This window comes from Thunnus thynnus, chromosome 15, assembly GCF_963924715.1.
Source record: "Thunnus thynnus chromosome 15, fThuThy2.1, whole genome shotgun sequence".
Taxonomy (NCBI): domain Eukaryota; kingdom Metazoa; phylum Chordata; class Actinopteri; order Scombriformes; family Scombridae; genus Thunnus; species Thunnus thynnus.
In genome coordinates, this window is record NC_089531.1 from 28,189,070 (window position 1) to 28,201,503 (window position 12,434).

General features: G+C 38.9%; 1 protein-coding gene across 2 annotated transcripts in view; it reads left to right on the forward strand.

The window, feature by feature from the left end:
• Positions 1-12,434, forward strand: part of septin7a (septin 7a) — a 48,071-nt gene that overhangs the window by 29,381 nt on the left and 6,256 nt on the right. For both annotated transcript variants that reach the window (XM_067611629.1, XM_067611630.1), the window contains exons 4-8: positions 1,786-1,886; positions 1,988-2,122; positions 6,479-6,596; positions 9,094-9,186; positions 9,406-9,502. In XM_067611629.1, coding sequence (XP_067467730.1) covers positions 1,786-1,886; positions 1,988-2,122; positions 6,479-6,596; positions 9,094-9,186; positions 9,406-9,502 — 544 coding nt within the window. The remainder of the gene's footprint in view (positions 1-1,785; positions 1,887-1,987; positions 2,123-6,478; positions 6,597-9,093; positions 9,187-9,405; positions 9,503-12,434) is intronic.

Here is a 12,434-nt window from a genome sequence, read left to right on the forward strand (position 1 = left end):
AATGGACAGAAATTAGCACCAAATGTCTGTCTTGTTCTTTGACTCCCTTTTCCTTTGTTGAGGAGGTTTGTTGTGTTGTGAGAACCTGGTTTGGCAGAGTAACCGCCGTGTGGTTGAGTGAAAGTGCAGCCCAGCCCCAGTCAGTGAGCGTACCACAGGCATTCTGCGGTGCTACTTAAGTGTAAGGTATTGGCTCAGTTTAGCTGAGGTTAAGCTTCAGTGTGTCTTTCTCCTCAGTGAAACCAGCAGCTTTCTTACAGTGTTACACAACCTTCACAACACTCATTATTCTTTATCTCAAGTCATCAGCTTAAGAAGAAAAAAAACATGTGCAGACTAAGACTGCAATCAAAGGCTATGCATTGTGTATGTATTGTCATGGAATGTTGTAATGTTGATGTTGATCATGCTATGTGGACCCGACTTGACCTCAGCAGTACTGACTGTTTCTCATCATTCACTCACAGTCTGAAAGCTCTGAGTCTGACATCAGAGTAGCAGACAAGGTCTGGTACAGATCTGCTGATTAAATCAAAGTTCATCTGCTGATCACGAGTCCTTCCTCGAACCCACGCTGATCAAAGCTCAACCCTTCTGGCCTTTCTGATGTGGTCAGAACCAGAGTTTTTCAGCACCTACAGCTGCTTTTTTTTTGTCCAATTCTATTGTTCAGTGTTGGTGCAGAAGTAATGTGTCGAGTTCAGGTGGTGGATGAAGTGTTATGAGTCTGACCTCCATGCAGGAAACTGGAGTTCGCCTCCTGTCAAAGAGCTGCAATTAACTTTCACCTTTTTATTAACTATAAACACAATCCTTCCCTGACCTTAACCAACTGTTATAGTTGCCTAACCCTGACCATACCTTAGTCATTTGCCATAATTGTGATCTTTCTGTACCCTCAACCATACCACAGTTGCCACAGAACTTTACTTTAGAAATGTTGATACTGGACTTTTTTGTCATTGAACATAATTAGGGGTTTTGCAGAATTGTCCAATATCAATGTTCTTGTCTGGTGATTGGCATATTTTTCTCTTTGTGTAGTCTTTGTCTTTGTGTAATCTCTCCGTTGACATAATTTGTGCACGAAATATAGTTTCTCACAGGTTTACACAGTGATACTGACAAGAGGCCATGAAATTGTTTCTTAACATCATTTCACAAGTCAAAATCTTATTGACAATTATTTTCTCCCATACATTTGTACTTCTTACTGGGGATCGAGAGCCTTGACAAACTAATGGTAAAGATTCAAAGTGGTGTGACTTACAAGTGAATCATCTCTGTGGAACACCAACTGGTGCAGATGATGTGGTCCTACAGTCGTTTGATTCTATCTGACTGTCAGTTACTTGTCTGTCAGATTATAATTGAAAGCATGCCTTGTTGTTTGTCTTATCACTGGTGGAAAATCAACCTCTCTGCAAACAGGAATTAGATTTGAGAAGCAGTAAAATACTAACTGGTATCAGATATGAAGCATTAGAGGCTGGAGTAGATGGTTAACGTGATGTGTGCGGTGTATGTTGGTAGATTTAAAAACTCTTGGGACTGTCAGCATGTGACTTTTTTCTGTTTTTGTACAGCATTTACAAAAATAACTTTCTTGCACTTACATAGAACTGTGTAGCTTAAATGGTCTAAGGGAATTGAATGTAATATAACTTAAATTAAATTAAAATATTGCAAACAAGTAAGGAGATAGTATTGGCCATCTAGCCTGCAATAATCTTATAATTATTTGCAAATGTTTGAAATGACGTTCAACGTCCTTGCTCTTTGCAGGTGGAACAGTCGAAGGTTCTGATAAAAGAAGGAGGAGTGCATCTTCTGCTCACCATCGTCGACACCCCGGGCTTTGGTGATGCTGTTGACAACAGTAACTGGTGAGCTCAGCCATCTGTCACTGCTTTATGAGTTAATCCGCAGTTTTGATCACAAACTTGGGACACTCCTGACATTAATTTAGATGATGTGTCATCCTCAGCTGGCAGCCGGTCATTGATTACATTGACAGTAAGTTTGAGGACTACCTCAACGCAGAGTCGCGGGTCAACAGACGGCTGATGCCAGACAGCAGAGTGCAATGCTGCCTGTATTTCATCGCCCCGTCTGGACATGGGTAGGTTTTCCAGACTTCACATTCATCACCTGGAATGTCACAGAAGTTCAAATTTGTACGGTATTTGAATTTTTTACAAACCGACCACTTCAATGGAATCGAACAATGTACATTCAGGCTTGTTTCACACATTCATTGCATTAAATGTCATTCAATTGACTCACAAAGTAACCCTGATAATTGGTTCCTTTAGAAAACCAAAGTTAATGAGGCTAGAAAGAAATGCATTACATATAAAGTGTACAATTGCTAATGAACTAGACTATATAATTGCCAGAATTCTTTCTGTGGTCTAGAATTGACTTTGTCCTAAGCCCTGACCCTCTTGTACCCCATTCAGACCTGCACAGTGACATGGGTCAAATCCACATCATGGTCCTATCTGTATGAGTCAGTCTACATCAGCCAACCCTCCTTCATGGCTAGGGTTGGAGGCATAACTGGAGTTACTAGGATTGGAAATTTCTTCAACAATTCTAGCGTTTAGATTCCATTTAAAAACACATGTTGTCCAAACTGCTGCTCAACATTTAAAGGATGGTTTAAGATCAGCTATGTAAGAACACACAACATAGTTATACAGTAGAACAGACACACTGGGACATACAATGAGTTCTGTTGGTCCAAATGCCAAAGGGGTGAGAGGCAAGACCTGACTTTGGATATTGTTCGCAGCTGGAAGAAACTGGAATTAACCACTGAATTAGTTACTTCTCAAAACTATACTCAAATTCCAAAATGACACCAAGTTTTTTTGGCAGAGGAACTAACATGTTCAGCCAAAGGATTTGTCTTTTGAGAGCCACAAATAACCATCTCAGACTTGGCAGAAACTTTCTCTTCAGCTAGAGAAAGTTAACCAAAGTTAATCTAATTTCTCATATCATTTGGAGAGTCCTGACATGTCTTTAAATCACCCTGGTTATTTAATTTCTGTAGTTAAAGGTAGAGTCAATGATTCTGGAGCAAAATTGGTCAATACACTTTTTTTCAAATTCAGCGAATATCTCACAGTCTGCTAGCTGTCCCTTCTGTGTTTGAAAAATCCTGTGTTCATACACAACACTGGCTCCGTAAATGGGAAACAAACAAACTGGTCGGGAGCAAGCCACACATCACTATTCCAGCCAATCGGCAGGGTGTGTTCGTGCTCATGTACAGGACATGGTGAAGTCATCAGAGCAGCTGTCTGTGCAAGGACATGACAGTCTCCCGTCTCCAGCACCCGTTGAATGGTAAAGGAGGGCTTGGCAATGGCAATGCACGTCCATGAATTTGGGGGGTGGAAATTCTGAAGAAGCATGAAGGGAGGGGTATATTTGTTTGGGTGTTTAGTTCAAATATCAACAGTCTTTTTCCAGAATGACTGACTCTACCTTTAATAGCCATGCCTAAGAGGAAGCATGTAGAAGGAAAAGAAGAGGGGGCCTAGGATGGATCCTTGAGAAACTCCACAGGAGATACCATTTTTGGAGACTGAGAAATTGCCCCAAAAATGCCAGTAAGGTGAAAGATCAGGGACTTTAAGTATGAGACTGTTCTTGAAGAAGTTTTCCTCTCACTCATTATGGTGTGGACTCATATGGGAACAGTACAGTCAGCTGTTGTGTTTCAGTGTTTCTCCCCCGCTGCATGATTCTCTGGCCAAGTAGACCAAACCCATGCAGCTCTGACTGTGGCTTCCTACCAGGCTACCAGGCAGGAATAACACTGGTGTAATCTGTTCTGAGCTCGCTGACCTGAAGACCCCATTCCTCCCATCTGTGTCTTGGCTCTGGCCACTGCCAAGCATACACACACACACACACACACACACACACACACACACACAGTTGGCCTGACTGGCTCATACACTTGGCCATGCTGTGCTGCCTACAACAAAAGGTGGTTTTGCAGTCCAGCACTGTTGAGCCTGTTGGCCACAGTGACCCAGTGTGGATTTCTGACCACAGTCTTGTTGGCTCTCTTGGCTAAAGAAAAGCACCATAAGGATCCATTCATTTTCAGCATCTACCCTGGAGTGTGTAAGTGTGTAAGGGTTGCACTAAAACATCAGACCAGCATTGGCCCTTTAATAAGTGTAAAGTTCACAGCTCAGACTACAGGGATTTATAAGGCTGGTTGTATTTGTTAATCAGGCTCCTGGGACATGTTTAAGAGTTTAATAAATACATCTTGGACTATGCACTGTTTTTGTGCATTTGGATCAAGTGCGATGTCATGAAATCACTTTTTGTCATCAGTGTATTAGAGCTAGCTTTACACAACTTTCTGCATTTAGCCAAAAACTGCAGCTGAACTAGGTTTTATTATGGAGAAAAATGTCTCATTATTAGTGAGAAATGTGTGCTTCCTGCTCCACAAATAAAAACAAGATTTACATTGTGTTTGATGATTTGGGAAAAAATGATGGTGTTCACAAATGCATTTTCCAAGTTTTGCAATTTTACAAGTAAATATGACCTAACGTTGTTGAATCTATGTTGTATTTTTTTGTTGAATTTGAGTCTCTTTTCACATCTTCACATCTACAAAAACATGTTGCACACCCTTTTCTCTCCACAGTTCAACCAGTGTTAGATAAAGCTGGACAAATGTGGGTGTAAATGCCAGGGTAGCCATAGCAAACCCAGTGGACAAGATAACGTTTCCATCAACCGCTTGGGCAGAGCTTCTCAGCTTGTATACAGCTGCGTTCACTGAATGTATACACAGCCCTGTGTCTGGAGATGTTTACCTTACCAGCTATGAGCAGAAGTGGACAGTGAGGTGTTCTCACTTAGGTTGATGGTTTTTCCATGATTTTGAAATGATGACTTCTGGATATATACCACTCTTTCACACCATAAATTACTCTTGATTTTAAAAACAGAATTGTGGATAATTAACATTCGTAGTTGTTAGATAATGTGGCCATATTTTTTCAATATAACATTTCCTCTCAAAGGAACACTGGTATGAATAAAAAGAAACAACTCAACAATGCAGAATTATTGGACCCTTTGACCTGTTTTATGTTACAGCCCTGCCTGAGGTTATTACTGTGTGCGGTGCAGTTATTTAGGTAGTTTGAGGAATGGAAGCCTTGTTCTTGGAAATTGTGTTGAAAAGCTTGGGAAACCTGTTGCTGCAGGTGAAACATTGATCAAGACTGCGGCAGTTTAAGCTCAGAATATATCTACAACAGTTGCCTGAAAATGTTAACGAGGTTTGGGAAGGCATCTTTATTTCAGTACATGTGATAGTCCTCAAGTACACAAACACACAGACACATGAACACACATGCTAAAAATCCCAGGATCCAATTCTATAAAGCCTAAAATCTCCACCATGTTCATTCATCTTGTTAACAAGAACCAGGAAGAGAAGAACTTTATACAGTAGTGACTGCAGAAAAGCAAACAGAAATGATTATCAAATACTGAAACACTAAGTTTAGTCAAGGGAGACATATTGTTTACATGAATTTCCAGTTTGTGAATCATTATGTGTTTCCAGTTTGTGTCCACCCACCAGTAATGGTGGGTGGACACAAAGAAATGTTTTTTCCACTCAGTGCATGGTATGAAAAATGCATTATCAATACATAATCCACTGCAATCCTGTTTCATGTTTGTATGTCAGCTGTTTTTCAAGATTTACCATCAATCTGTTACGCAGTCACTACGTGATCATGGATATAGTTTAAGATTAAAACCTTTTCTGCATTAAGAAACAGCCAAAGGGCCATATGTGGAATAACTGAGAAGAGTAGTGCTTGAAACACTCCCAAGCCAAACACTTGTCCACAGCTTCCCTCTCACAGATGGAGACAATAGCAGCTGGTCATGCAACAAGATTAAATAAACTACCATGAATGTGAAAACAGCCAAGAACAACCTATAACTCTCTTTGAAATCTGGGAAATAAATATTACATGGCTTATCACATGGTCTAACATGGATTGGATTTACATTTTCCAATGCCAGTATCACAGATATCACAGATGTGCGATATTTGATATCATGTGGCGTTTTATGTGGGTTATGGACTAGTTTAGAGACTACAGTACATAATTCATCCAAAGAGAACCTTTTGTAGATGCTCTGGCAGCAACACACAAACAAATGCACAAACAACAGCAAAACACTATAATGCCGTTTGAAAGAGGATTCCAATCAGCTCAGATTTACTCTGCTGTCTGGGCCATTCACATGTGCAGTTTGAGGTCAGCCAAGCCATTAAACATGACTTCCAGCCCTGCAGGCTGTGTGACAGGAGCTCACTGCTTCACCCATCCCTGCAGCTCCACTTAAAGCAGATCCATTCACTGACACTAACCTTTAAACTGTCTCTTCTCTTTGCTTCCCTCTCCAGACTGAAGCCTCTTGATATTGAATTCATGAAACGGTTACACGAAAAAGTAAACATCATCCCTCTCATCGCCAAAGCCGACACAATGACTCCAGAGGAGTGTCAACTGTTCAAGAAACAGGTGTGTGATCAGTTTGCTATCGTGACTACTAGAGTTGGGGCGGTTTCTGGTTTTGCCAGTCAGGCTTGGTGTACGAGCTGAAACCAATTTGATTATATGTGAACTAATTGAACCAGCGTTTATAATTATGAAGCATTCTGGCAACTTACAGTAGTAATAAGAAATATGACAACGTCATATTAGCCCTCTGAGTTCTTATCAGTTGTCTACAATTACAAAAGCACTCACTTGTTACTCTTAATAATATCTCTGTAACAGATGTATGTAGCAACTGCCCTGCACCACACCATTCAGAGGTTAGACGAGCCGTCGTCTGCTCTTATAATCCATCCAGGTGCTAGATAATCCATCAAGGAACCACTGCATTATTTTTGGACACTTTCAAAAAATTATAAAAGCAAAAATTTTATGTTTTATGTACTTATTTATCTCATATCAACTGTACAAACAGCTCTTGTTTGCAGCCATGTTTACGCTCTCTCTCTTCCAGTTATAAGCTATGTTATTGGGTGGTGAATTATGTGCAAAGAGCTAACCCAATGACGGTTAGAAAATGGCGATTTCGATGATTCGCAAACTTGATTTGAGAGATTTATGCTGTGTCCTGAGCATTTACAAATGTACTGCAACACAGAAGAGATCGTCAGATCAGACCTTCAGTCAATAATATGTCAAGATAGTTATCTGACGTTTACTGAGCTACATAAAGACATGTTCCTACCTCTGTGTGCAGTTTGACCATTGGACACGTGCACATTATGCATATTCTGTTTGGTGTTAAGTTGAATGGTTGTTAAGGGAATTAAAACACGATGTGTCACTCCTGACTGTGGTGCTACTACACTCTCACTCATTGACTCTCATTACCTTCCACTCTGGAGAGGATGAGTCACTTGCAACATCTAGTAAAATTCGGTATTACCAGTCCAGTATTTGGCTTAATATCAAACGCTTTGAAAACTTTTACATCAGCCCAGCCCTATGGGCTACGTGCTGTATTGACAGGGTTCTTTCCAGTTCATGTCCACTGTCCAGTACACTGTGCTTTACTTGTATGTTTGTAGTTGCAGCTTTATGCAGCTTCTAGATGGATCAGATACAGGCTGAAGCTGAAAGTTTCATTTCTTTGTTGTTAAGTGCAGTCTGACATAATACAGCAAGTGATGTGATGAATGAAATGATCTTAATCTTCTATATATTAAGTTTATTCTGTATTCTTTCTTGTGCTGTCATAGCCTCAGTATTTACTTAATATTTAATACTTAGATTACGACATAAAGTATTTGATGGCTTTGATTGACATGAAACTAATCCTGCTAATCACTGTTTGACACAATTATCAGTTTAGTTTAGAAACAGTTGCTATAACAACCTGATTAGATAAACAGTTGCTATAAAGGCCAGGGCTGGCTATCAAATCTCAATATGTTGAGTACAAACAGAAGTTTAACTCTGACAACTCTTGACAGTTGTCACAGCTGTAATTATTTGAGTCTTTCATCATGATAATTGTGAGGTAAATAGTAGGATTACATTATTCATGTTATAAAGTAATACAGTGGGAATCTGCACTTTGCTACTCATGATCACAGAAATACTTCACATTCACTATTTTTGGAGCATTTCAGTAATTATGAGAACTACACATAGCAAACTTCATGTTTTGGTCACAATAACTCTTCATGACTTTGCTCCAAATTGTTTTGGCATCAACAAAAATTGATGAAATTATTTGATCTGATAATTCATGAATTCAGTAATAATTTAGCTAAATAAAGACTGTATTATATATAGGTTAAGCTCTTCTACAACTGCTTGTGTGTAGACACAATTAATTATTTAAATGCATTTTATGGCTGCAACAAATGATTATTTTGATTATTATCATGATCAGTTAATCTGCTGATTATCTTAATTAATCAATTAATTATTTGGTCTATAAAATTTCAAAACTTGTCTTGTCTTGTTTTATTTGATCACCAGTATAAAAATGAAAATCAAAATGACTATTTGATTATCAAAATAGTTGAACATTAATTTTCTTTCGATCAACAGATCAATTAATCAACTAATTGTTGCATTACATTATAGAAAGTTGGCTTAATTTCCTAAAGGATACTGTATGTATTTAGTGGAACATGTGGGGAAAGTATGGTTAGTATTGTTACAGAAACTCTGGGCCTCTTATTGGCACCAGTCTTGATACATTTCAAATAATACTCAGCCTTAATAAAAGCAGATGTGATCTGCTTTCACAATAGACATCCACAGCTTTGTGTTTGACTCTCTGACAAGTTCAAATAATCTCTTTCTTCATTATCCATCAAAAGCCCCATAATCAAATTATAGGATCCTCCTCCTGTGTGTATCGACTAACCTCTAGTGTGACTATTGACCTGTCCGTCCCACATAGAGCTCACTTCACTACATTACCTCTCACGCTGTTTTTCCATCTCACCCCTCCACCCTCTGTCTCCTCCTCTCTAACTGTGTGTAGATCATGAAAGAGATCCAAGAGCACAAAATCAAAATCTACGAGTTCCCAGAGACGGACGATGAGGAGGAGATGAAGATAGTCAGGAAGATCAAGGTCTGTTCTGTTGAAGCAACCTTCCAATAAATCTGTCGCTCTGTTTTTTTTTTAGTTGCACTGAACACTTTTAATTTAATGTAATGTCTTTTTTTTATGTATGTCATACATGCAGTGTTTCCGTGTATGTTAGTACACACCCACAGCCTACGGTGTATTTTTAGCCGTTGTGTGTGTGTGAGCTATGCAACAGTTGTGTCCCCTCCCTCCTTTCTGCAGGATCGTTTACCCCTGGCTGTAGTGGGTAGTAACACCATTATCGAGGTCAATGGAAAGCGAGTGCGCGGGAGGCAGTACCCCTGGGGTGTGGCTGAAGGTGAGAGGTCAAAGGTCAACTGATCCCAGCCTGTAAATTGATCAACTAAGTGGAATCACACACACACACACACACACACACACACACACACACCCGCACACACAAATATTTCCACAGTTTTATTGGATTACTGAATATCATGTGTAGATGGTTTGCAAAGCAGTAACACAACCCATGCGCTCTTGTTTTGCTTTCATCGCAGTGTTCATCACACACGCAACACACACACAGAAAAATCATTCATGTTCTAAACACTTACTCATGTATTTTTTTAATTTTGTAATTTAATTAATAATCTAATGTTTTCAAGATGACCAACAGTGAAACAAGTTCTAGATCCAGCAATTGAAAAACTGCTAACAAAATTTGGTCAGTAACAAGATATAAATGATAGCATGTTCAAGTAACATTTTTCCATCATGGTAACTTCATTCCAACACGATAACATGTTGAAACTCAAGATGGATAATAACACAAAGTAAGTTAAAGGTACTTTTTGATCACTAGAGATGCTATGGAACAGCACAGTGATGAGCAGGCACCTGCTTTGTTTGTATGTTGTACTAAACTGGCTACACATGTACTCACAAGTCTGCTGTGACACAATACACACTCCTGCCAACTGCAGAGGGCGGTGATACAAATATGTGGTTCAGGCAGCCAATAAAAGACTGAGGGAAAAAAAAAGTCAAACAGGTGAAACATCAAACACAAACAGGTGTAAACGCGATACACTGAGGTCCACTCAGTGACTGTTCTGGAGCTTTTGATTGTGTCACATGATCGTCAGCATATGGAGCGGCCATGTTGTCATGGAAATGAATGAAGAATGGGGAAAAAATGAATAAATGAAAATAGTAGTTTCAAGGACTGGTTCAAAATTTTTAATGTGTGTCTTAGAGCAACAGTCAGGTGTCTATATGAACAGTGAAAGAGCTTTTCCTCGCTGTAATCATTCCTCCTGTTCATACTAGATATTAAATGACCCTTCAAATGTGCTTTCAATGTAAGTGATGGAGGCCAAAATCCACAGTGTGTCCACACAGTCATTTAAAAGTTGATGTGAAGCTTATATGAGGCTTCAGCAGTCTGAGTTAGTCATATCAAGTGGATATCTGACACATTTACAGTCTTTTTAGCATCAAATTCCCTCTTTGTGTTTCCTCGGACAGTGTTTCCCTGTTGAGCTGCAGGTGGAAGTTTAGTAACAAAAAGAGGAACTTTGGCACTAAAAAGACTGTAATGTTGAAAGATATCTACTTGATTTGACTCATTTGGACGCTGAAGCTTCATATTAGCTTGAGATAAACTTTTAAATACATTTTTTGCACAGAAGGAGGACTGTGGATTTTGTCCCCCATCACTTCCATTGTAAGTGCATTATGAAGGGATCTTCTAATGGTCAGTATGAACAGCAAGAAAAACATGTGTCAATGTTCATATGGACTCCTGACTGTTGTTTGAAGAAAAACTTGAAAAATGAGAGATCAGGAAAAGAATAGGAAAATGTTCTTGCATGAGGCCCAGTGTGTTTTAGTGAGAAACACTGAATTTAGACCAGTTGATTACAAGAAGATTACAGGATTAAAAGATTATTCCACAGGGTCACTTTAATACTTGTATGTTGAATCAGTTTCATTCCTAAAATGATGAATAAAATACCAGTTTATGTAAACTTTATTCGTATTTTGTATGAATTGGCCCCGACACAGTTGGCTTGTGTTTGTTCTGCTGCTAGTCGCACACACAGAGACACACCGAAGTCAGACATTTCTCTTCAGCACAGGATATGAGGGTTTTGTTTGACATGACACAGGAAGTTTCAGTCACACTGCGGTTAGACATATGTAACATGACAACATATTCAGCTTGAAGTGATGAGGACACAGTCTGAATGTGACTAAGCTCAGAGGTATTTACTGTAACAAATAAATTGGAGGCAGTGATGGGAACATTGCAGATCATATTAAATCTGATGTTCAGACTCTTTCTGTCGTCTCAAAAAAATACAACTGCGTAAGAAGTGCTTAGTGGATCACATGTAGGAGTGCTACCATGAAACTGGTTTGCCGTTCATGGAGAGTGAGTTTTGGAATACCAAAAATGTTTCTGGCTCCATGTCAGCATAAATATGGAGAGAGGGCGGGAGAGAGAAAGAGGGCAAGGTCCCTGAGAAGCTATGTGAGTCACTCTACCACAGCAGTCCAGAGAAACCTCAGGGGACTGTGGTGAGTTTACTGTAGGAGGGACAGAAAAGCAGCACATGATGCTCTCTGCTGGTGCTGTCTGGTACTACACTCATCCATATCTATGCTGCTCCATGTCATTATGTCATCTGCAGGGCTTTGGAGAGCCTGAAAAAGACTTTAGACAAAATAGTTAAATTTAAGGCTGTAAGTATGGAACCCTGAGTCACAAAAGGTTGTAAAAGTATTTAAGATGTGTAATAATACTGCTAAGTATATATAAAATTTGTGATAGATGGATGATTTAAATGTAAGAGATGAAAGAAGACCACAAAAATAGGAAAACTAAATAAAAAAGCTAGTGAAAGATGAATTGAAGAGTAAAATAAAGTTTTGATATATTTGATCAAATGGTCCATGGTAAAAAAACAAAAATAAAAAGCTATTTTCTGTTTTCACCAACTAATTAAATGAAAAGTACAGAGTGTTATTATTCTTTCTATACTTAAGTTAAAATGAGTTCATTAAATTTTTGACTCATCTGATAACCTTTTTCTTCTTTTTCTCTGTTTTGGAACCCTGTACTAACTACTCTTGTGTTGACTTTTTGATTAACACATTATTTCACTGCACTACATAATATAAACATACGGCCTACATATAATACTATAGAATGTATGTACTATATATTAATGGCCAGGAAATGAGAAAATGAAGCACAGAAACCCCATCATGTATGTTGTTCA